This window comes from Atractosteus spatula, chromosome 11 (genome assembly GCF_055471065.1).
Source record: "Atractosteus spatula isolate fAtrSpa1 chromosome 11, fAtrSpa1.hap1, whole genome shotgun sequence".
Classification (NCBI taxonomy): domain Eukaryota; kingdom Metazoa; phylum Chordata; class Actinopteri; order Semionotiformes; family Lepisosteidae; genus Atractosteus; species Atractosteus spatula.
This window is the reverse complement of record NC_142716.1, coordinates 1084792-1110508: the sequence shown is the minus strand read 5'-3', so window position 1 is coordinate 1110508 and position 25717 is coordinate 1084792. Positions and strand designations below refer to the sequence as shown.

At 45.8% G+C, this 25717-nt stretch overlaps 1 protein-coding gene and 1 long non-coding RNA gene across 4 annotated transcripts; one reads left to right on the top strand and one right to left on the bottom strand.

Moving 5' to 3' along the window:
- Window positions 1-953: 953 nt before the first annotated feature.
- On the bottom strand, window positions 954-22686 carry lrrc8db (leucine rich repeat containing 8 VRAC subunit Db). 2 transcript variants are annotated; one of them, XM_088927891.1, is made up of 2 exons: window positions 17974-22686; window positions 954-7236 (listed from the first exon to the last, which is right to left on the bottom strand). In XM_088927891.1, exon 2 carries the CDS (start codon window positions 7232-7234, stop codon window positions 4742-4744), a length of 2493 nt encoding a protein of 830 aa, XP_088784017.1. In that variant the 5' UTR covers window positions 7235-7236; window positions 17974-22686; the 3' UTR covers window positions 954-4741. The 2 variants fall into 2 exon arrangements, with proteins under 2 accessions (XP_088784017.1, XP_088784016.1); XM_088927890.1 differs by having other exon boundaries at window positions 18400-22686.
- On the top strand, window positions 13241-22708 carry LOC148823269 (uncharacterized). Of its 2 annotated transcripts, none has more exons than XR_016093766.1 (3): window positions 13241-13643; window positions 14162-14341; window positions 14998-22708. It is a non-coding gene; the product is annotated as an uncharacterized LOC148823269 (long non-coding RNA). The 2 variants fall into 2 exon arrangements; XR_016093767.1 differs by having other exon boundaries at window positions 13241-13618; window positions 14998-18961.
- The last annotated feature ends 3009 nt before the right edge of the window (window positions 22709-25717 follow it).

The window sequence follows — 25717 nt, the reverse complement described above, 5'->3', positions numbered from 1 at the left end:
ATAAAATAAAAACTGTAATGATCAGAAGTCTACCAATCCTATTTCTTAAATGAGATAATTTTAAAGTTTGGAAATTTGTGAGCACATTTTGTGAATGTGGATTTCAACTGTCGTACAGTATGAGCCCTTGAACGAACCCCTGAACACGCTTTGAAAATCTCGGTTTTCATTTTGTGCATTTAATTCACTTTTCACTAAGAAACTGTATTCGCCGTTTTTCCCATTAGGGGGCGCTCTGGGCTTCAGGAAAAATACACTTCCCAATACTTCTTTGTGATGGTCAGCCTGGAATCGGCGCAGGTCCACCTCGATAATTGCTCCGTTGTTTCCAACATGATCTTTAAATTAGATTCCTCGTCCGTCCAGGCAAATGAAGTTGACGAAAAGTCCTTGGAAAAAGTCCTTCACCTGCACTGAAGGCCTATATTTTAACAATAAGTAATAAACGCTACCTTCTCCTAAAGGCTTTTTAAAATTCAGCTGTTCATTCCATTGAAATAAAACGTAACAGGCCGTTTGTTGACGGTATTTCTAAGCATCTAAAAAACAGGATGAAATATAGTGAGGCACTTTAAATTAAACAGTCTTTAAATTAAACATAGTATCCGTTTACACATATTTTAATGAACAAGTTAAAAGGAGGAAGCAAATCACAATTTAGTTCTTTTTAAATATTGTATTAACGAAATAAATTTTTAAATTTCCTAGATTGGAATCATTAAATATTGGTGGCATTTCTACACAGCTTAACACATAAGAGGGAACCTATATATACACAAACATATTACATGTGCCACGGTATTTCTTAACGTGCACAACTAATTTTGTTGATAAAGTTTAAACAATATCCTAATTGTCGGGCCATCGACAACACTGGAGTCAATGCTATGCTTCCCAGCTTTCACGTTCTGCACAGAATTTTTAATTAGCACAAATCACAGAACTCAAATATTCATGTTTTTACTGCATTTATTCTTCCAAAAATCTTGCAAATTATATACAGCACTTAGAAAAAAACAAACAGAACAAGTAAGAATTTACAGGAGAATTTAGTTAAAATACATTTTTCAGATTATTGCAATATGCCGACACTTTGTCCATGGTTTGATGTCAGATCAGAATCTTCAGACATACTGTATACTGCACGCAGAGCTACTGCAGCATTTTTGATCAAACGTGCACAGGTCATCCTTATTCCTTGAAACACTCAGTGGGGACACCTTGGAAGCCAAATGAGTCCATTTTGCTGCATTGATTTCAGACAGGTGTATAAAATATCACGTGGAATGATTTACATAAATTAAAAAAACATTTGGTGGGCCTTGGTATACACAAGAACACCAGAAGAAAAGACAATCATTTTTGGTATAAAATCAGACAGGTAACTTCCAATCATTATTTGGCCACAGTTATGCCTCACAGAAGGGATTTTTAGGTTCGATTTATCCTGATACATTTTGCTGATGTTATTAAACAAACTGACCCCATAGTCTTTATTGTACAATAAAAAACAACCTTTTACATTGATCCTCAGAAACAAAAGTTTTATAAGTACAATAAAAATGAAGTCCTTCCCCTAGTACTTCCTCATCAAGTTTTCAATTTGAAGTTGCTTTAAATATTGATACCATATGGGTGAATGTCAGAGCTTTTACTACACTAAAAACACAAAGAAGCAAAACAGATTTGAGGTAAAAATACTAAACTAAACCTATGAGCTTGCTCCTGCCCTCTGTAAAACAGGAGTGTATAGAGAGCTTATACTGTGGGCAGAAATCTAGAAAAGCCAGTTCAATCTTTGTCCTATTTTGTTCAAATTCTTACACTTAGAAGTGTGGGCTAAAAGTCCTACTACATCCTCAAAGACAAGCAAAATGTCAGTAAAGGCTCGTCTGTGCGAGGGCCTGGTCTGGTGAGGCTGTAAACAGAGGGGATATTGTGTCGCGGTGTCAGATTTCCCAGGCAACAGCGCACTCGGACACGAAGCGGGGTCCTTCGATTCCGGCGGGTCCTGCACTTCCAGAGGCCCTGGGGCCGTCACACGGACACACCTGTTCCACAGGCCCAGCGGAGCGACATGGAAACGAGAAGCCATTTGGAAGTTTAACAAGGGTTAACAACGTCAAAACCAGTAACAAGCAAAATTGGTTTATCCCCAGCTGTCAGATCTAGCTAGCTTCAGGAGGAGTTAATGAGGGATATTTAATCACAGGACGAGCAACAAAGTCCCTGAAGGGGAATGGAATGAGAAACACGTCGCTATTTCCTCCTCTCCTGGCTCTCAGAGTAAAGCTGAATATTCACTCACATCCGCCTTGATTCAAGTCACATCAGGCTTCCACTGCATTCCAAGCACAGCTCGAGAGCTGGAGCTAAGAGGCCTGTTTTTAAATTGTGGGGCTTATTTCAGTCCAGACTGAGTAGAACAGGGAAATCAAGTCCGTAATGAAGCTCTGTAGAGAGACTGTCTTGTTTACTGAAGACATAGAACAGTGTATGTGAGCTAGATGAGCACAGATGAAATGATAAAAGCTGATATAAAATGACGTTTCTGGTCATTTCTACCATTCACACATAATAGTAAGCCCCGTTTACCGAGCAGGGACCATGACAACCCACAGCCTGTGCCTGACGTATGGCTTGAAGATAATGTTTATTGTTAAATATTAATTACATATTTTATTATTTTTAAACAACCACTGAAATATTAACTGACCACACCCGGGTCGTCTTTGTCTCATTCAAAATGAAAGCTCTGTGTAAAGTAGTCTCACTAAAATATCGAGTGACATAAGAGGGTCTAGTGTTACTTCACCTCTTTCGGCCCCGTCTCTACACCATGCAGAAATAATTTCTGTTGTTAAATATCTATTAAACGCAAGACGCCAACAAGAGCTAATCCTATACGTAGGATGTGTGACAGATCTGTCTCAACACTTACTACTGCATATTTCGCCTACTCTTAGAGCATGAACTCTCCCCACGGAAGGTATCTGTTCATTCAGAGATATGTGCTGTTCATGCGTTACCTTTTGCATACTCATTAAAATGTACTGTGTTTTTTTTGGAGGGAAAATGAAATGCCTTCCACGGTAAAAAAAAAACAAATTTTTACGCAAATTTGTATTTAAAAAAATCACAAAAAATGTACAAAAAGCCTAACACTAGACAATTCTTAAAGCTTTATCACTCTCAGAATGGATGAATATTATCATTGCCCTGTCTGTATACATTACCCTTTTTATTAAAATCTCACCACACTCCTTTTCCCAAGGATGTATTCTAATCAACTGCTGCCATGTGCAACTTAATAATTGAACCGATTTGGTTTGTTCACACTTCTTCTTTAAACCCTGAACGAAACATGAAAATGCCACTGTTGAAAGAAATGTGATGCTTCAAGTGAATTATGGCGCTTTGAGGACAATCAGTATGATTCTGAAGCACTGGTGGTTCGGTCCTGAAAGCGCCGTAGCACAGGTTGTGGTGTGTGTATTCATGAAGGGTCCTCTAACCTGAACCATGATGACACACTGCTCAAGAGACCTGCTGCCATACTGTTTGGAACATGCAGGACACCAAAGGAGAGGTCAACAGCCATGTTTTGTCTCCCCATTTCCTGAACGGAACGGTGCACCAGGGTTACAATGGTAAATGTTGGCAAGTTTGCAGCATGTGGAATAACTTTGTCTTTGGCTCTCACCACTGTGCACACGCCGGGAAGTTACATCAAGAGCTATGAGCTACAGGGGCTCTCAGGCAGATGAAGCCCCCGAAGGCACGTCTCTAAAACCGGTTATTCTGTTGAATGCGTGCACTGCCCCCCCCCCGCCGCGAGCCGCCGTCACGCTGAGCTGCCAGGGTGCAGAACGCGCCGCCGATTATTTGCCAGGGTGTTTGCGCGGGAGCTGTCCAGCGGGAGTTCAGATGCCTCATGGAGGCAAGCTGTGTTAGAGGAGCTCACCGCTTCTTCTGCGATACTACAGAAACAGAACGTCTCCCCAGCAGGCTGCAGCCCGACGAACAGTGACCGACACCGAGAACTCTGAGCCAGGAGGTACAGGTACTGGCAGCAAAGAATCAGGTCAAGCATAAGGAACAGAAAAAAACGTTTTAACAAAGCAAACTCAAGTTTGTGAACTATATTCGGATATAAAGCTTTTTAAAAGCAGATTACAAACAATAGCTCTTATATTCTTAAAGCTTGGTGATGGAGCCCCCTCAGTGAGACGGCATAAAGCTATGAACAGCACAAGTATTGTAAAACAAATCACTGGTCTTTTTCTGAAAAAAAAACATATAAAATGGACAAGAATGACCAGAACTACTTTCTTCAGCAGCTACGGGTTTCTCTCCAGGTTTCTAGACTTCAGCTGCTTTATTTTTTCTTTCAGACATGTAGGCTCTGTTTGTCCACACATCCTGAAACACTGCCTGTTCTGTCACTACTACCCACAACCCTACTTATCTTGTGTGGAACAGGCTACGCTGCAGTAACTGAAGTCTTCAGCATGCTAGCTGGACCCTTCTTGATCATGTCAACTGACTTCCTACAGTTCAAACCATCAGCTAAGTCAAGCTAAGACAAACCTCCCATCCATCAGATGTTCCGCCTGACTAGCAGCACGAAGATGGGATCTCTTCCTGCTCCTGAGTACAGGGAGCTTGTGCACGAAACAAGACTACAAAGAACATCCCAAAATTTAACCATTGGAAACACTTTGTTCTGCGAATTTATCGCCTATATGCCGTTTGCAAAGGGAACGTTGGACTCCTGATTGATCATTTCTTTAGCTTCCAGAGGCAGAGTGTCAAAAAGATGGTCTTCAACGATGAGGCAGGTCCTCCTGAGGAGCCGACACTGTCCCAGCTGTGAGGGGAGACGGTCCAGGCAGTTTCCCTTCAGTTCCAGCTGGGTGAGCTGTGCTAGCTGGCCGATTTTCTCAGGGATCGTGGAAATGCAGTTCTGTCCAAGAAATAACGTCTTTAGCTTAGTGCATTTAAACAGCTGTTTGGGCACAACTTCCACTTTGTTTCCAGTGATAGCAAAATGCTGGAGGTTCTGCAGAAAGCCGATTTCTAGTGGGATTGCTGCAATGGTGTTGTGACTAACATCTAAGTATCTCAGTTTCTGGAGGTTGAAAAGAGGTGGAGGCAAAGATTCCAGCTTGTTGTGTGAAAAGTAGAGAGATTCCAGGTTCTTGACGTGACTTATGGACAAAGGAATGGTGATGATTTTGTTATGCCACAGTTTGAGGCATGTTAGTCTTTTAAGATGTTGAAAACTAATGACTTCTTCTATCGTGCGGATGTTATTGGACTTCAGATCTAGCTCCTGCAGGTTTGTCAGACTAAAGATGGCGTGTGGGATTCTCTCCAGCTCACAATTGTGCAGCTCCAGTTCGGCTAAATTCATCATCTTCTTCAGGCTGTTAAGTACCAACAGTTTTGTCCCGTCATTGTGCACAACCAGTTTGGTTAAGTGTGGTGAAAGATCAGTGATGTTTGTCGGGACCTTGGTGAGGTTACTCTTGAGATGCAGGGTCTTCAGATGCCTCAGATCTCGAAGGGACTCCAAACCTATCATCTTGTTGTTTTCTGAGTTAAGGTTGCCTACTAGGTATAGCTCCCTCAGGTTCCTCAGCAGGTAGACCCAAGAGGGGATCTCTCCAACGTCTGTAAACTTTACATGAAGGCACCGGAGGTGGTCACGGAGAAAACTGAAAGCCGTCTGCTCGACTTTGGCAGGACAATGGTATAAATGCAGCTCCTGGAGGTTAATCATTTGGGAAATCTTGGCTGTGAGCCTGGCTTCAGGAATCAGTTCCAGCTTGAGTATCTCCAGGTCGGTGAGGTCAAAGACCACGTCAGGGACCCCTGAGAGCATGAAGAGATGAAGTTCGAGCTTATCCTGTGTATTCCGTGTTACATGCTGCCTCAGCTTCTCATAGGTCCACTCATGGTTCAGGCTGATCTCCCGGAGCTTGTTCTCGCTCACTTCAGAGAGGAAGACCCCAAACCTTTTGGAATACAGCTGGTCATACTGGTCAACCATGTGCAAAAGAAAGGCAAAATCATTCTTTACGTCGGGAATGTCGCTGAAGCTACTCTCCTCCCTCACCTTCTCGAAGGAGTACTCCTTCAGCGGGCGTCTGAAGAGCCAGAAGAGGGTGTACAAGCAGACCAGACCATACACACAAATGAGAGCAATGTAGCTAATGAGCAGCTTCTTCAGCATGAAAGCCATGTTGTGAGTGCAGCAGAACTGAGAGTACCCAGTCAAGTGCTTGACGTCTGGCTCACAGATGTGCTCAAAATGGATCGTAGCAACAAAGTTTGAAGTGTAGCCTAAGATCAAGATGAACTTGCATGTTTTGATCACAGTCTGAGCAACGTAAAGCTTGTAGATGAAGGCGCTGTCCTCCACATGGGCACGGAACTTCCTGACCTTCTCGAAGAGGGCTTTGGCCTGCTCCCCGTCTTTCTTGTCCAGAATCGTCATGCCCGGAACCTCAACGACAGGCTTTTCAGCGGAGAATTTTATGCCGGTCTTGGCCAGCATCGGGGTGGTCGGGCTAGGGCTCCCCTCATCGCTGCTGGTCGACACGTGCTTGGGCAAAGAGGTGGCGCCCGTCAGCCTCTGCTTGTTCTCCTCCGAGTCCTCGCAGGCCGTTTCGGACAGCGCCTTCGTCGTCCACGGTGACTCGAAACACTTCCCCAGGATCGACACGAAGTGCTCGATTTTGGAACTGGTCTTTGGATATTTGAACCAAAAGTTACTGCTGACCATGAGTACGATCGTGTGAATAAGAGCTAGGTAGGGAAAGTACTTTGAATACCAAGGCAAGGCCACGTGGTAGCACATCTGGTTGACAAAGACATACTGCTGGAAGTCCAAGTTTGTTTTCACCCCTGTAGGTTGTGGTTGGCCCACTATTCTCTTCCCATCAACAGCAGGTGTTAACTGCGAGACACCTGTGGGGGTGGGAGCGGTCATATCCCCTGGCTCTGTAAATGCATTCGATCCTCCGCCTCTTGTTCCGCATTTTTCACCCGATTCCAGAAAGGGAAGGCAGACGACCTGGTCTTTGGTTAACTGCATTGTCCCGGCGAATATCGCCACCATCAGCATCACGACAGCGAGATAGTCCATAAACACATCCCACCATGGCTTCAGGATCCGATATGTGGGCTGGATGTCATTGAGAGAGGCGACTTCCGTGAGGGTGAACATTCCTGCAAGACAAGGAAAGAAGAGAATCATCGGAAAGGCAGCAAAGAGGAACAGGTGGACTTCAACTTCGTAAGCAACGCCAGTCTTCCAAATAGTTCCAGCAAAAACAGGTGAAATGATAGTCGCATGGACCTAGTGACGGAAAACTGACCAGAATTGCACACTGACAAGAAAACACCACCGCTGCCCATCAAACAGGCTTGCCTCTGCCAATGCGTTTAATTTACCTTTATCACTAAACACATCAGCATGCACTAACGAAGCAGATCAAGTTCCACATGAGCCTCTCCTTCGATCCCTCAGTGCAAGCACACTGAAGCCCAGGGGACAGACAGGAGCGCGTGATGACCGCACCAGCAGCCTAGCTCCTCTCTTCTGCCTAGTAAAGCAATCCCACACTGGAGCATTCAATTAAAAAACTAACTAAACTAAACTGCAAACTACTGAACACCAGTGGGTCAAATGTCTGAGAACATCTCAGCTTGCACCCTTTCCATTTTCCTTGAAGAATATGTTAAACATCAATGTGTTCTGTGTATCGTCTTTCAGAGCACCGGACGCAGCACAATGCATTCCTGTAAGTGATGCCTTCAGCTCAATAAAACAACATTATTTTAGCTAGAAAAGCTGAAGTTCTGCAGACAAAGAAAGCTGGAACATTATTTAAAAAAATACAGTATCACAGTTACGCTTGTGTGTGTGATGAGGGTGGTGTGGTGTCGATATGAGTCAGAACACTTGCATGTTAATGGGATGTACTCCAACTCTAATTAGGAAAAGCACCCAGAAAGAACAATTATAACATGCATTTATACTGTACCACTTATGGTTTTGCTCTGCAGTCATTTGGAATAGAGCCATAACATTCTCATTCAGTAAAAACTTTCTACCAAGTCCACATCTTCAGACCTTAACAGGAAATCTGGTTATTTTTTTATTACTTAATTGCTTTAAGGATGAGTTTGAGCCCAGGAAGGTGGAAAAAAACTATTGCCTCAAGAAGCTCTTAAGCAAAGTCAGCAGTGCTTTGTTAGAGCAATGAAATTCAACACTCCTCTCTCAGCCATGCAGATGTTTTTCAAACATCTTCCGCCAGTTTTTACACTGCTAAATAAGAAATGGTTTCTCTGGTGTAACACCTTTTGTTCTTTTGTTAAGGAGAAAATTTGTTTTATACATAGAAGGGTGCCCAGCCCAATCACCACTGCACCAGCAACCCCACCTGAGAGAAACACAGTGGCCATTGTGCACCAGCAGCCCCACCTGGGAGACACACAGCGGCCATTCTGCACCAGCAGCCCCACCTGGGAGACACACAGCGGTCATTCTGCACCAGTTACCCCAATGCACAGCAAGTCAGGCAGAGGAGTAAGACACTGCTGCACCAGCTGGATTAAGGCAGAAATTTAGAGAGACCACATTGTGTAGCCCAGGGCAGAACTAAAACAGGCCACTTCAGAACAGTCCATGGGGAGCAAGACATTGTTAACCAGTCTTAGGTATCACCAAGACTTCATCTCATAGGTTAGTCATAGTTAGCCTGTGTTTTTACTAAGATAACTGAAGTTTTATTTTTCTTTAAACCAGTTCAACATCACTTTAATGGTCTGCATCATTCAACCTATTGGGAGTTATCTAAGGACTTCAACAAAAAGCACATGCAGTCCAGAAAACCACATGGCTCCACACATTCATTGGCAGGCACAGACTTTAGGAAGCTGTAATCCAAACCCACAACGTTGAAAACAACTACATTCTCTAAACAGCTTAGCACTGAGAGCCAGACTAAAATACCCCAACCCCATTTTCACCCCATGTGCTTTGTTGCTTCTGACAGATTTTCTCCTGTCTCATTCCTCCTCATCTCCAAGAATAAATGCACCGAAAGTGTAACCACACTAAGTCTAAGGAGCTGCAGGGATGATCCATCACAATCCTTAAGTGCTGCAATGGAGGACAGCTGGAACTGTGAGTATCGAATGCAAAGAGAGGACTTCAGCATAAATTAAAAACCTGACTCTTTTTGAGAGAAAATGGTCATGTTTTTGTTCATGTCCATTCAGTATTTTGCCTAACTGTATCTCTAGCTACAAAAGTAACTACTGTGTGACCTGCAGCTGGACAATAAATTGAAGTGTCTTGCTCTGAAAGTAACTAAGACCTTTTCAATCACAAATACAGGTGCTCAGCAAAGTTATTCCCACAACCCTGCAAAAACAAAAAGCCCTCTATGGCCTACTGTTAACCTAGGCTTGGAGTTAAGCTTCAAACTCTGTTTTCGCTGGAGCAAACATGACCACAGCTGTTATCGTTGGTGAATGTTGTTATCTGATAGACCTCATAATACAAAATGTTCAGCGCAGCCCCCAGTCAGTTTATACAGCTCGTTGGAGACAGCCTGCCGAGATTCCCGGGAATTCAACGTGAATAGGTAGGGATGTTGACAAGCCCTTTCATCATATATAATTAATGTTTCTTAATCCAATTCACTGAGTGCAAAGCGCTCAGGCTAATCTGAAATATAAGAAGGTGAAAAAGGATCCTGCCAGTGTTTTTCCAGTCAAGAGTCTTTGTAAAGCCAGACTTCATGGCGAAGATCTGCTCACTCGCTGGGTTTGATCTTATGGCACAGGGATCAATATCTATATTCTGCAACATTGCGATCTTGCGCCTCCTGGGACAGACCTTTGCAGAGACTGCCCTGGTGAAGATGAGAAGTAAATATACAGAAAGTAGACACCGACCCTGTCGCTTTCATCATTAATATATTTTAAAAATGCATCTACAGTATAAGGATGCATTTAATTTGTGGCATCATGACATCAGCAGAAAGAAATCTTCCCCTTCGTTTTTCCAGGACACACACACGCGCTGCGAAGGCGCCACCACTGCTCGTTTCGTTCGGATCGAGCTTCTCGAGTTTCACTTTCTCCCTTCCGGTCTCTGTTGTTCACTGATGGCGAGAAGAGAGGAGCAGCTTCCGCAGGCAGATTATTCGCTGGTCCCTGCTGGTGTTGAGGGGCGCAGCGGGTTGGGGAAGGCAGCCTCTGTACCCCTTGATCCGTTTCTCGATTCCCTGCCAGCCCCAGAGAGTTCAACAACTGAACAACTGTCTGTCTGGGTTTCCCACTGCATCTTCCTCCCTCCCTTTCCAGCACAGCAGCCTTCCAGGGAAAAGAACCTTCTCCAATTAGGAAAGCGGATATCTTAGATAAATACCACCCCCCCCCCCCCAACTTGAGTGGGATTTAAGAAAATCTTCTTTTCCTCTCTCTGGCCTCTGGCCAGGGGAGGAATTTCTAGGTAAGTGTCTGCCAGTGAAGTCATCCTGCATGAAATTACATTAAGAGATCTAAAAGAAATAATGGCAAAATGAAAGAAAACTGGAATGAGACAGGTCACTTCATTTGCACTTTTGTCTATTTATTCTAACTCGGCCTACTCTTATTTCTGATTCCATCTCTGTTGTCTGTTCTAACTATCTCAGGAACAAACCTACTTCAAAGCCTGTTCCAGCAAGCGTACACGTGATGTAACAGCAAGTCTCAAGGTTCTGGCTCCACCCTGATGAAGCTCTTAAACCCGTCCTAAAGCAATGCAGCTCCCGCTGTGTAACACTGTCCCTTCATCGCCTGTGAAAGCACTTTGGCGGCATTTCCACAACCTCACCAAAAACCGCAACAAAGACATGTAAATACGACATTGAGGTACGCAGTCATTAAGAAACTAAACAACAGACTGTCCCTTTAAGTCAAACAGATTGCTTTCTGTGCTCAGTATAATTGCTCCCTGTTACTGTCGCAGCACTCTCCTGATATCCTGCTAAAGCAGCTGGAGAAAATGGCTAGCCCTCGCTGCCTGCGGCCTGAAGAAACAGTCCATCGGCTCGTAAATAAAAACAAGACCGCACACCCTGAAGAACACAACAACGTGGCAGACGCCCCCTAAATTGTAGGGAAGTAGATACAGGTGTGAAAAAGTCACATTGCTGTGCAGTAGTCCAAGGGACAGCACCATGGAATGGGCCATGTTTAATACAAGACCAAGGACAACACTGCCAGGAACTTCCTGGCGTGGGCTTTTCCTGGAAGATACACGCTCTAACAGACAAATGCTAAAGTAGGCCTACATGAAAATCATTCTTGTCATCCTATTTTTCAGCTCCAATTGTCAACATTACAGTAATTTAAACATAACTAGTCATTTCAATTTAACCACAAGTCAGTAGACATTTATGAAACTGTAGAAATCCTTTTTATATTCTTTGAAAGAAACCTTTATGATTAAGAAATAAGATGTACCTTAATCAACTGAAGATGAATTCATAAGTCTTTCCAATCAACTGAAAGGTGCGTTTGCATTTATTTATGGATAAAGATGCATAAAATTAACTGGGAGGGAGTACTTTAGGCGACACAAAAGAAACAGAATTTAGTTCCTCCTTCTGTGAGTGTTGAGAAATAACAAGCGAACTGTGAAATCAACAGCCTCCACACCAGAGTCATTTCCACACACATTGCGATTCACGATGATGACATGTAGAGGCAGTGGAACCAACCTGTAGCCCGATCCCATCAGATCACAGATGCTAAACAAGGCTCAGCCTGTCCAGCACTGGGATAGAGACTTGTAAGGTAAACCTGGTTGCAACAAGTGGAACTTAGCTGTCTGGACCAGAATTTTCAAACCAACGGCCCAGAGTGCTGTAGGACGTGCCAGCTTGGTCATTAAAGATCCCAGGGCGCTGCTGGTAAGAGAAGGAGTGTTAATCCCTGTGTCCTGGCTAAATCCCACTCTGGGCAAGCTCGGTCTCGCCTCCCTAAAGTCCCCCTTAAATTTGGTTGGTGAAGTCATTTCTCCCTGCCCCCAGACAACTGCTGGTGCCAAATGGCGGCAACAGTGCAGCGATTTCATCAGTCCCCCCTGAGAGATCATGTTGCGAACGTTGGGAATAAGGTTGAAGAATTCAGGTCAACTCGCCCGCAGAGCGTCTCCGTTCCCCTTTTAAAACTGCAACTGTTCTATGTTTTGTATTGGCGTGGTGTGTTTCTGGTTGGTGTGCGTGTGTGGTTTTCCTGTCCCCATGCTCCTGGATCTTCTTGCTAAGCTCCCCGCTTTCTCAATCTCCTGAATTTTGCGCGTTCCTCCCGGCCTCTAGAATGTCCAGCTCTGCAGTGATTGGCTCCCCCGCTGTGGACGCGCTCTCTGATTGGCTCAGTAGAAATGGGCGGACCTCATAACGATGGTGTGGGCTGGCCAGTAGTCTCTTGAGGTCTAGAAGCCTGAATTTATTTTAATCTACTTTTTTTTAGTATTTCACTTTGTAATAAAATATTTTAACACTTGTTAATATAGTTACTATAATATGACACCTGAAGAAGGCTCCATGGCCGAAACGTTGTGTTTTCTCTCTTCTTTTTTTCAGCAAGGAATAAACCTATTATTTGTTCCTTTGCAGCCTACGCATGCTGACGCAGCTCCCCACCTGAACTACTAGTTAATATAATGCTTATTGTGTGGATTATCTGTGTTTTACTTTCCTTTTTACTTTTTTCTCAAATGGCTGCTTTGGCGATACATTACTGTAAGTAGATGTGACAGTAAAGCAGCTGAATTGAATAATTAATGCCTAAACAGAACGCTGAACCTTTACAAACTTGATGCTGCATAATTACTGTAGCGGACTCACAATACAATAGCCTTCCATGAATGTAAAAAAATAAAAGTGTTTGGAATAATTATAATTTTCCATTTCACTTGATCATTTGCAATCGGCCATTTTTCAAAAACTGCCTCATCGTGATTTAAGTACAATCCTAATTTGCACTACCAAAGCAACGTGCTCTTCTGGAAAGTAAGCAGTGCGCAGCTGATTACTTATGTAAACAGCAGACTGTGCAAATCAGGATACTCATTCGAAGACAATGTAAATGGAGCTTTTAAATAAGGATGGCTGCAAAGGACAGATGCAAATGAAATTGAAATAAACATCCGAGATGCTTTTTTGCTTTAAAAACTCATACTACAGTAATGACAGGCCTCCCATGGTAATTCCACACAATACCAATTCAGTAGATTCCTACAGCCTTGAGTTTGATCTCTAAGCGGCCCGGAGTCACGGGCACATCTCTCCCGAATCGTCCTGAAACACAATCTGCTCTCTGGACGTCCCAGGGCTGTGGTGCTGCTGGAAATCCATCCCTGCCAGGGGTGACTGAGCTGCCTCACCTCTGAATAAAACCACAGGCAATATCATCTGTACTGCTCTTACACAACATGCACCTCCATGAGGCTCCACAGCCTAGACGATCATTTCACCGTCCTGGACTGAGCTCCCGGAGTGTCAGAGGGAGCTACACCAACTCCAGCGCTGTCTGAGCTGAGGTACGGTCCCTCTCTCTTCTACTAGGTAAGAATGGCAGATATGTTTTAGACTGCAGAGAAACGCAAATGCTGTATTAGAGATATAATATGAAACAACAGGACCACGTACTTCGCTTATATTGTACATTTTCTAAAATTGCTTATTAACTGGGAGTACCATGAGTCATTTCCTTTCAAACAGACATGTGGCCACAGTCTCCACGGGCCGCGGTGGTAGACAGGAATATAGCAGCTGCGATGCCTTTTTAAACACTTTGATGTTTGTAGTTTTCACGACAAATTAGCTGTGTAATGTCTGTTAAAGTTTGATTACCGGTGGACCACATTTCACTACCGATACTGGATCTTAATAGCCGTGACCTGGGAGGGAATGGGCCCTTTTAAACATCCGCAGAACACAGAAGAGAAAGGGCTCTTTCTTCAATAATAAAGCACAGCAAAACCACTCTGCCAATAATATAGACTATAAAACAAAGCAGTGAAATTAGCCAAGAGCTCCACTGTTTTTGGCCGTTCAATCATTTTTGTGCTTTGTCTGGGTAGGAAACAGTTCAAGGTAAAACTGTGGGACGGCGCAATGAGCTACAACTGCCAGAGGACTACAGATATACAGATATACAGCACGAGCCTCCACACCCGCCACCCACATTCCTAGAACTGGAGCCTGCTAGGAGCTGAAACTCGGTTATCACGTGGGCCTAATGGACACTCAACTCCTGCACTGTAAGTCACTGTCAAGCCCTGTACACTTTCAACCCAGTCTTATTAAAAAAACACACACCTACTTTATTAGTTATTTTAATAGAAGTTAAAACCCGAGTTGTGGTCTCAAGGCTGTAAGCACCCCGGGTACAGCCTGAAGCCGAATGCCGCTGTGCTGCAGAAATGAAACGAAGCCCATGAGATCCTGACTCCCTGGACACACCTGGTCCAGTATCGGCCAGCCGGTCCTGCTCCGTGGGCCACCTAGCAACAGGCGGCGGCGGTGAGCGGAGGCGGAGCTGGAGCCACAGTGCCAGCAGGAGTCTCACGTCCTGTTGCACGTTAGGGCCAGCGCTGGCTCTGCACCGCGCCTGCTGGTGCACGCGCACGAGCGACGACAGGGGCGGGGCAGCCGGGCCTGGTGTAACCGTGTGCTCGCCTCCACACCTCCTGAAGAGAGTTCATTAGAAAGCCCCGTTTGTCGGCAAAATCTACATAGCATATCGCAGCTAGGACTGCGAAGCAGACTGACACCGTGCTTGATAAATCATTAAAATCCTGAGAGCAAGGTTAAACTTTCTAAAAGTTACAATAGGGAACAAAACATCCTTCTTCTGATGAGGTTCAGGTTTTTTCCAGCACAAAATAAAAACCCGGATCTGGATTTCACTCCCCAGATTGGGATTCTCCAGCTCCGTTTTACCCAGCATGAAAGGACGGAGGACATCAGCCATCTTGCAAGGCAGAAAACAAAATAATGTGCCCTCAAGCTAATGAGCAAGAATGTGAACAATACAGGAAATCGTTTGTTGAGGCTTTAATGCAGAACAGACCCTGCCTCCTGTTTCCTTGCCTGAATGCCTCCAGCCAGGCACTCTGTGGAGCTCAGGCCCAGCCTGGGCCAGCCTGCTGCAGGGTGTTCTAACCCGTGCTCGTCCTGATCTACGCAAATTGTATTTTCTTAAACAGAACAGGACACAGAATTTTTACAACTGCAGAAGTTAGCACGTCTGGTGTAACCAACAGAGCAAAATGAACATGGCCAATTTCACGTGAAGGTTTTAATGCTCGAGTTTCAGCTGGGCAGAGAGCTGTCCTGTTACCTTCCAGTCTGACACACGGACTACAAGAATAAACCTATTAGCCGAGTTGCTGAAAACATGATTTGGCAATTTTGTCACTTCTGTTACTGTCCTCTTGTATGAGCAAAGATTCACACATCTACAGCAGCAGACTACTCTAAATACACTGCTGCTCAATGAAGGTGTCAAGTGATGTATCGATTTTTTTTCAATTTACAATGATGATAAAAAATGAGACATTGCCCCAGCCTCATCAACAATGTTTGCAGAAGGAAGGACTCAGTAAGGGCAGCACAGGATCCTGTGGGCATGACCTTTCTTGATTTTATCTTTTCCAAGTTCCACTCTTAGAAGCTGGTCTCATCCTCCATTTTGCAACGATCTCGGCCCATCAGGAAACAACTGCTTACAGCACCAGTGTGATCGAGCCGCACAAAGATGAGAGAAGCCCTTCCCAGCTCTGTGAAACACACACAGCAAACTGCAGTCCAGTGAAGACCATGGCTAACTGCACAGAATAGGCCTTGCTCTCCTGCTCCAACAACACACCAGCCCACGAGTGTCAGCACAACACTTTCTGAAAGGGATTCTCTTGCCTGGCGCTTGGTATCAACACTGGGCGGCACCACAGTCAGTCTGCTGCCCTGATATTACCCTGGGGGCTGAAGACTACCATCAGTTCTTCCCACAATATATTTTGCCTTTAAAACAACAATTTCCAATATAAGCAATCTCAAGCTGTTTTCACAAACACCTTGAATGAAGAGAAGATGTACGTGTGTGGCCATGTTGTTAACCACAAACTGTAGACAGTGTCAAGCGGCCCAGGCAGTGTTTCATTTTTATTTTTATTCCCAGTTGTAGACTTGTTCCCAGCACGGAGAGAGTGAGAACAGAATTACATGAAGAATCGGTTAGCAGCGGAGTACATGTTCCAGCATGGACAAAGATCAACTTGACATAAAATGGGGAGGAAAGCATTTCTACCACACAAACTTCAGAGACGCCACAGAGTATCTTAAGGTTTTGAACTGTACAGGCATGTTAATGCAGGTAAACAGAAAAGCATAAGAAGTTTTAAAGACAAGCCAATAACAGCTTTCAATCTGGAAAATACCCCAGAATCGTATCGGAGCTAAGAACACAAATTTCAAACAGGAATATTCAGCTGTAACCCTGCCTTTCCCTGCCTGGATCACATTGCAAAACATTTATTTGTTCATCACAAAGATGTGTTCAAGTTGCAACAGCTTTGAGGAGGCAGTTTCCAACAGGTCTGAGCTGAAAGCAAGCCGTTTGAAGGAAAAGGCACAGAGCTTACTTGGGCACTCTCTGAGGAACAAAACACTCACAGGAAGAAGAGAGTTGCAAGAGAGAGAAGGCCATTGTGCTCGTGCAGCTCTGGGCTCGATTCAGTTCCTTTCCTGTCCTGTTCTACTGCTTCCTTTCCTATCCTTTCTGTCCATCCCTTCCTATCTCTGATGAGGCCTACTTACAAATGAGCACGTCTGACACGAGCTGTCTGTCAGGACATGCACTGTGGCAATAATAGCACCAAATTCACTGCCCAAGGGGTGTTTCTTCAAGAAAATGTTATGGCTTAGCTAAACAGGGCCTAGAGCATGCTCAGGACTGGCACTGTATGTTCTTAACATAATGGTCTTACATGCCTTTGGTTTCTGTGATTAGGTGCTCATTTAAAACAGAGGGGTGCTTAGCACATTGGTAGAGAATGCAGTGCAAGTCCTGACCTGAACAAGCCCTCCACACTCCAGACACAGAGGGGGCCTCTGTCTCTACAGGTTTTCCTTGCAGTTCAGCTCTTACACACCTCTGACAATGCTTCTGATTTATAGGGGCCTACCGTATATACCTGCTGGACTGTCCCTCCAGGACTGGAGTTGGACAGTCCTGATCTTTAACATCTGCTGGGCTGTGTCTGATCTACACCACACTCAGTCCTGCATTCTTGAGCAAACCCCTCTCTCCCGTTTAAGGGCAAAGACATAACCTATACTATCATTTACTAACTTCCACCCCTTCCAGTTTAAAAGAATAACCGCTGTTATGGAATTAACAGACTGAAATACGCAGAGCGACTCTACCCCACGAATACTTCTTCTTAAAAATGATGTACAAAATATCATGTTTTCAACAACCCAAAACAAATAATACAGAAAAAAGTAACTCTTCGGTGCCTGGGCCATCACTTAGTGCAGTAAATATATGCCGGTCATCTCACACGCACGTCAGGTATCAAATTAAGCTGCAAGTTTCGCTACCGAACACGAACATGAGAGTAAAACGTTCAAAATTGCTGACACGTCGTCAGGTCCCAGAAACGCTTCATCGCACCGTGACGTACCAGTGACTCGCTGAGCTTTGCAGGACTGATCTACTTTATCAGCTAACTCGAACTGGTTATCCGTGAACCAATACAGTAGAGGGTCCGCAGAGTTGGAGAAAACCGACGTTTTCACTCGCCCAGATTTCCTTGGCGGAAGACTCACTGAACGACATTAAAACCGACCTAAAAGTCCAGTCCGCCCGTGTCATCAGCCTGCTACTCACCTGCTTTATGGCGTTGTTTTCGCCTTGTGCGAGTTACACGCCGTTGGCATCCTACTTTACAGCCTAAAACACCCGACAAATAACGCCCGGCTTTTGCAGAAAGGTCGCTCAGACGAGCACGCCGGGCAGACGTCGGTTCCCAGCGAGGTGTGCGGTGAAGAAGTTTTTGGCGTTACGCAACCTCCTCTCTCGCACAACTGAAGCCATGTTGCCGCAAACTCGACCCGCTACCATGTTTACCTCGACTTTGCAATAAATCCCGCGAAAAAAAAAAACACTAAACTACGGGCAGAAACACGACCGTGCCCGTTTCCGCGCCGGGCTTCAGCGGTCGAGTGAAATGCAGGCAACTCCGACAGCATTAACGCACGACTACGGGGCACCTTTGCACTTCGGGAGACACGGCGTTTGAAAATCAACACTTACTGTATCGTCAGACCGCGTACACGGCCTTACAATTAGGGAGTCCCCCCCCCCCCTCAAAATCACCGGCGCCTCCTCGACAGCGGTCCAGCGGCAAGTGCGGCTCCGGCTCCGGCTCCGGCGGCGCCCCCGGCGGCTCGTCACTGCTGGGCGCCCCGCTGCGCCCGGGCTCCCGGCTCCCCCGACACCATCGCGCCGCAGCCGCCCTCCCCTCCGAGCCGCTGCCCGCCCGGGTCGAGATCCAAGCGCCGCCGCCGCCGTCAGGGGCTTCGCGTTGTTTTTCCGTCCGTCTTTCTGCCTTTACATTCACCGCAGCGGCGTCAGCGGCATGGCGATAGCAGAGGCAGGTCCTCGCAGACACGCACACACTCGGGCACGGAGTGGGGAGGACTTGATCTGCGCTGCAGCCGACGTGTGGCACGGCTGGCCGAGCTGGCTGCAGCCCGGATCCGGGCACCGGGTTAGCGAGCGGGTCTCCCACCCTCACCCACCTTGGGCATTACATCTTCACCTTCCGGAGGGTGCAGACGGATTCCGGTTTTGTCTGGTAGCTGCTGGCATGTCTGCGGAGTTTCCTGCAACGCCGAGGGTAACGCGTTCAAATGTCCTGGAAATAATTCGCCAAGAAAGCGCTCGATTTTTTTTTTGTACCAAACCGCCTCAGGACTTTTATTTTCCCTGCTGTCTGTAGGCAAAGACGGCAACAACAACAAAAAGAAGCGACGGAACACAGGAGAAGAACAAGTTATTTTTTCCCTTCTTTAAAGCACAGTGAATCAGCCTTTTGTCCCGTTTTCTTATTCTGATAGGAGGGTGCAATTTAATGTGCGCCTGATACGGTTAGCTAACCAGTCTGGACCAGTTCTCAAAGCACGATGCCAGCGCTCCTCTCTCCGTTCACAGGGGGGGGGAGAAACAGGCGAAGACCAGACTCGACAAAGCGAGGGGGTTGAAGGTGGAGAGGGGCAGGTGTTGCTCTCCGCCGGTCTGGTGAACAGGAAGTCCGGGACGAACGCTTCTGAAACACCAGACCGGCATCCAACTGCCGCACCGGCCCAAACACTTATTTCAGCACTCGCCGCAGAGCAGTGTGCGCGTTTTTAAATTCAATTATATGAATGTTGGGGGGGGGGTTGATCTTGCAAGCCCACTGACGGCGATGTCCAGCCAGCACTGGGTCCTATTCGTATATCCAACCCTCACTGCGAACTTACATATCCATCCACCTGTCAGTGCATACAGTCGATAAGAACAGCAGCCACATGCTAACTAGTTTTTTAGGTGTGATTATTTGCATAGATACAGCACATTTCAGAGAGTAGTGGGTAAGTCTGTGGACTTCTAACCGGTGGGTTGTGGGTTCGAGTCCCTGCTGCAGACTCCAATGTTGTATATCAAGTGAGGGTACTATACCTCAGTTTCTACAGCCTTCCCAGATACACAAGTGAGGACCAGTGTTGCTGAGGGGATCGTCCCTGCGATTAATCAGTGTCCCACCCAGAGGAGGAGTCACAAGCTCTCTAGACTGCTTAATGCCTCAGACGCCAGGATGTGTGAGCTCTGGCCCGATTAGCTGACGTGACTCTGCTGTGGAAGTTACCTTCCTGTGGACCAGCACAGTGTCCCTGGTCACCAGACGGGGGTTTGGTTTGAGAGTTCTGGCCCAGTGGCCCAGAGAATTCAGTGCCCCCTACTGCTCCAGGAGCACCACTTTCAGGAGCAACTGGGTTTTCCCTGCTCAGGATTGGTCTTGGAGAAAGCAAACAGAAAATAAAATACTTCATAAAAACATCTAGCGTTCAATATTTTTGTATGGGTGCTCTTTTATTTGCTTGCACTTGCAAGAGAAATCCGACCAGCTGACTTGTCTGCGGTCCTCTGTCATCTACACGTCTCGGTGGTGTAGGGGTTACCAGTGTGTGTTTCTGATAAGCGGTTCACTGGCTGGCAAACAGATGTGAAGTCTTTTTATCTGAAACCATTCATTCTTATTTAACATATTCATGTAACACAACTTATTTGAAAGCCCTGTCAAAGTTACCCTTATACTGCAGTTTAAAAGCGATTTATCAATGTGCTGTAGAGGTGGAGCACAGCTGTATTTGCTTTCTTGTTTCGCTTTACAGTACAATACACTATTGACCTACTCCCATTACCACTGCAGCATAAATCAGCAGTTGTAACAATTAGTTGTCTTATCTTTGATAAAAATGTAGCCTAGTCATTTTAGTGTTCACACCTTAACTTAACTCAGGGGGACATTGCCATTCAGCAACAAGCTGACCAGTGTTTTAAAGAAGAGGTTCGGTTCAGCAGCCAAGCAGAAAGCGCACACTCTTTCAGAAGAGACGGAGAGAGAGAGTTACATAAACTGCTTGAGACTTTAAAGCCAAAAAAATGGAGACCTCAGGGTCCACCTGTTTGCAGACCTTCCTGCTTGTGGTGCAGAGCCGGAGCTCACAGTACTGGTCACTGTGGTGGCGGGTCACTGGCATACAGACAGAGACCCACCTGGGCCCTGCGCACATGAGTTTAACACACCACCTGACTCCAAGTAAGAGGATTAAAAAAGATTCGGCCTCATCTGCCACTGCAAGTCAGTGGACTGTGGCCAGCGGGGGCTGGTGGAGAATTCCAGGGACGCAGCCCAGGACTGGGGGGGAATGGGTTTCAGCAAGAGCAGATCACTCAGCACAGCCCTGTGCTGAAAACAGAAAACACAGCCTTCTTCCCTCTGATGCTTCGTCTTTCAGCACAGGAGCGTTGTACGGTGCTGATCGCACACTGCCCACACAGTGTCACTTTATTTATGAAACCCTGTGAGGTCTCACCCCCCTGCAGGGTCTGGGTGAAAGTGTGGGACCCCCGGGGGGCCCTAATCTCCCGGCTGCAGCCTGCGGCCACACGGCGCTGGGGGCAGGAGGGCCCCTGTGTCACAGAGGAGACTGAGAGGAACACAGATAGCAGAGTCAGGGCTCCTTCCAGGGCTGGATGCTGATGAGGAGGATTCCCAGCTCCCAGCTTCCAGATCGCCCTGTAATTGGGAGGTTATGCAGTTCTTGGCACGAGGCCCCGAGCTGAGCTGCCTGCAAGTGCAGGTCTAAACCTGTTCAGACTGGATGGTCTGTCGCGTGGGCTGGAGGCAAGTGGGCGTTAGACACAGACTACAGGCAGCTCAGAGGGTATCGGCCTGGCCTGGGGAATCTGGCTGGGGGGAAAAAAACTCCTGCTTAGTTTAATGCAGCATTTAGGCAATAAGCCTGACCATGCTATGGCCTTGCTATGGCACCACTCTGTCAGCGGGTCACAGTCTGCTAAAAGCTTCAGCCCCTGATCATCGTGCGCCTGAATGCAATGAACATAAAATCCGCAGCACATCTGTGTAATACGGCGCACAAGAGCGCAAAAAGACAAGCGCATTTGTTAACACACATCTTGTAGAAATGATTAGCATCTAGAAAACTGCAGTCCTTTATCTCTTTAGCAAGGGACGAGTGTTGCTGTGATTGCAGTCTGCCCCCTTGCCTGGCTTCGTGCTTGTGCTGTCCCCCCCAGCTCGGACGCCGACCGCTCACTCCCTACAGGACCTGCAGGCTCTGCACCATCCTCCTCTGTTCTTCTTGAACAGCTGAGTAATGCACGGCACACGCACAGAAGCAGCGCAAGCACTACCGCCGGAGTCTGCTGGAAGGGGAACAGATGCCGAGTGATGTATTGCTGGGAGGGGCAGCTCCATGCAGGGGTTGTGGGAGACTGAGAGCAGGCAGCACCTCTGCGTGCAGAGGGCACAGGCGACAGGCCACACAGTCATGATGCCCTGGATTCTTTGACGAAAACGGATGAGATGAGGTCTTTGGATGAATTAATGGAGGAAGCACAGAAAGGATGACCCTTCCTGTAGCCGATGATGGAGAGTGATTTGTAGTGAGCAGGAATGGCTTCTCAGGCAATAGCTTTTATATATTTATCCCTGCAACAAATAAGACAAGCTCTGTTGAGAACCTTCTTATGAACCCACTCTGTTATGCTGCAGGAAAGGATAACAGAAGCCAGAACTGTAATGTGAATACTGCTACAGCAATATTGACATTTTATTTTATCAAAGCAAGTATTTGGAGGCAGATTTCTGCCTTTGTTCAAGACAAGCCTTCAGTCAATAACAAAATGAACCTCACAAATGCTGCTTTCAAAGTGTTAGAGCTGTGGAAATGTAAAGCAAAAGATTTGTTGAAATATTAATTTGATTTAGAAAAATGTTTCTGCTACTTGAATGTAACACGCAGCACCTTTCCACATTAAATGCTATCTTCCAGTTGTGTGCCTAGTCTTGAATTTTGTTTAAATCATCTGGACATTCCTTTGCAGCTTCTACATTGTTTGGATGGACATGTTTATGGATCTACTACATGAGTAATTCCCCCCTCCCTGGGTATGACCCCTGTCTAGAGTGACAAGTCATAGAGTTTTTCTAATGGTCTATAAATGACATCTGTTATAGTGCTAATCTAATAACATTTCCCAACATACAATTGGTAGTATCTAGTACCTGTAACATTTTGCCTTATCTGTTTAAATATAACTTAGTGTAGAACTTTGTCTTTCCTCAGCAAGAGGCCTGTTGTTGATTTCTTCCTTGGTGAGCACCTGAGTTAAATACTCAGTTAATACATCAGCCATTTCCTCATTGTTATGTTAATGTTTCCCATCCTCAACTCTGGCATCCTTCATCTGCTGTTCTTCTGTTGGTTTAAAAATATAAAAGTATTGTAAGTATTGCTTTCAAATGTCCCTTTTTACCCGTGTTTGCAGTTCATCCCTTTCCTCCAGCTGGATGCTGTTCTATTCTGCCCGTGTAAAAAGCCGCTCAGACAGTTTACAGGGAAGCTGTTGACCTGTGGTTAGAGCGTTGATATTTGTCAATCACTAGGAGACGAGGAGTGCTATGCAATCATTTTACATCTGTGATTTAACATCTGTTTTTTGCAAGGTCCATATTTAGAGGGGGTGTTAGAAAGGGGTAATCGGGGGAGGAGGGGTAATCGCCCCCCACCTCCAGCTACAAAACACCTGCTGCCCCTGCCCAGCGCCCCGAAGTTAATTCATCGTCCTTTCACCGTCCGCATCGGACTGGATTTGTGAAGAGATGTCCCCTGGCCCTGCCCCGCCCTGTCTGGCCTCACGGTGGCCTTCAGTTGAACGGGTTGTGTTAACGTGACCCTGTGTGACTCTTCAGCTGGGGTGACTTCTGACCTGGGCCACTGTGGGCCCCCTCTCTGCCAGCGGACACGTCTGGGGCTGCGGTCAGCTTCGGTCCTGGAATGTACTATATCACTCGCACCACTTTCATTCTGTATTCCTGTAGGTAACACTTAATATTTCACTAACTGATGACATTTTATTTTAAGAGCAATGTTTTTTTTGAAGTAATATTTTCACTAAATAAAGAGCCATTTAAACACTAAGTCCAGCTTTATGGACGGTCGGGTTAAGTAGGGAATTGTCACGGCTGAAACTCCCGCAGTCAGAACTTTGTACTTTTCGGCTTTTCAGCTGCTGGCTGTCCGCCTGTCCTCTGAAACACAGCGGCTGAGACAGCTGTAAATCAAAGGTGAAGGCTGCTGAAGGAGATCCGCGGCTTCCATTCAGGGTGTGTTTTTACTGCCTCTTCCCTGCGGCCCACACTAACAGAGACAGTCACGAGGCTGAGGCCCTGAGGCCTCCTCACTTTACAAGCTTTTCCCACAGCTGCTGGTCTCCACATATAGCCGCTGTTCTGTCTGCAGAACCGCAGGGGATCTGGCGAGATACCTTTAAAAACAAGCAAGCCTGTGGGACCATGAACAGAACAGCAGGAGTTTAAGACTTGACTTCCATCTGAAGTACAATTAGCCCCTGTGCAACTGCTTTACTCAGGAATTTACAGTTTTTGATTATGGCTGATCTGATAGATAACCGATCTCTGACTTCTGTCTTTTTTTCTTTTTTATTGTCTGGCTTGGTTTTTGATGAAGATCCTGAATTGTCGACATTCCCTTCCTGAATAGTCAACTATATTCCCCTTTCAGCTGAAAGAATTTATTCTTCCTTTTAATACACTGGTGCATTTTTCCATTATAGCAGCAGCCATAATCTGGGAGGTGTCTGGTTCTGAGCCGCTTGATCATCAACCCCCTTCCACAGTTTCTCAGGAATCTGGCTGGCCTGGCTCCGGGTTTTTCATGCTCGGTCTTGTCTGGGCCCATGTCTTGTTAAGTAAGCCAGATGAAAGGCCATGGCGAAGATTGATGGACCCGGCCACGTGTTTTAATCCAAGAGCAAGATTCACATCTTTCATTTCAGCAGCTCAGCTGCGCCTTTGATGTTTTTTTGTACACTTCATTTCCTATCATGTTGCAAGTGCACTGGGTCTTGTATCTCACTGGTTTAGCACCAAGAGAAGTGTGGCAAACAGGCACAAACAGGGAAGTCTTTTTCCTGCCTGTGAGTAGTAAAGAAGTAAAGCAAATCAGACAACAGAAATCAACATTTTATCGTGCTGGGAATCTGGGGGCTCAGATCCAGTCTCCGGTGGGGCAGTGCTGTTGTGCCATTGAGCGGGGTGCTTTACTCAGAGAGATCCAGTAAAATGCCCAGCTGGATTAACGGTTAAAAACTGAGAGTCGTTTTACATAGAAGTCTTAGCTGATTGACTTGATAATAAAGATCTTCAGATGTGTAAATGCTGGCTGAGATGTGTTGGAATAACAACAGAAACATGCAAAGTGTGTGCTGATTAAGGCACCATAGCCACAGCTCGCCAGTTTCTTCTCTTTCTCCTATTGCTCTGACTTGCATGAAGATCAGAACGAATGTTGAAATTTTGAGTGTCCTTCCTCCTTTCCTCAGCAAACAACGAAAATCTTATTGCATTTTAAAAATAATCTCTGAGCAAGTAAAAGTGAAACCACCACCACAGGCGTGGTGAACGTGCAAGGCTGTATGTAAAACACCTGGGTGTGATTTTTATAAAGATGCGATATCAAAATAATTTGATTATGGGTGTCGTTGTGATGACGGTGTGGCGAGCTGAACTGTTTACTGAGCTCAAGGCAATCTCTTCAACAACACTGCCACCTAGCCCCTTGTAGAGTCCTGCACACCGACCGTCAAAAACCAGCAAAACCGCCAGTCATGAAATGTGGCAGACTATTCTTATTGTGCTTTGTTTGTACTGCAGCCTAGCTCACTCAGTGAGACTGGCCTATTCTTTTGTTAACGCAGTGTACCATGACAAAAAGCTAAATTAGCAGGGTCTTTGTTATGAAGTTTATGGGAGTTTTTT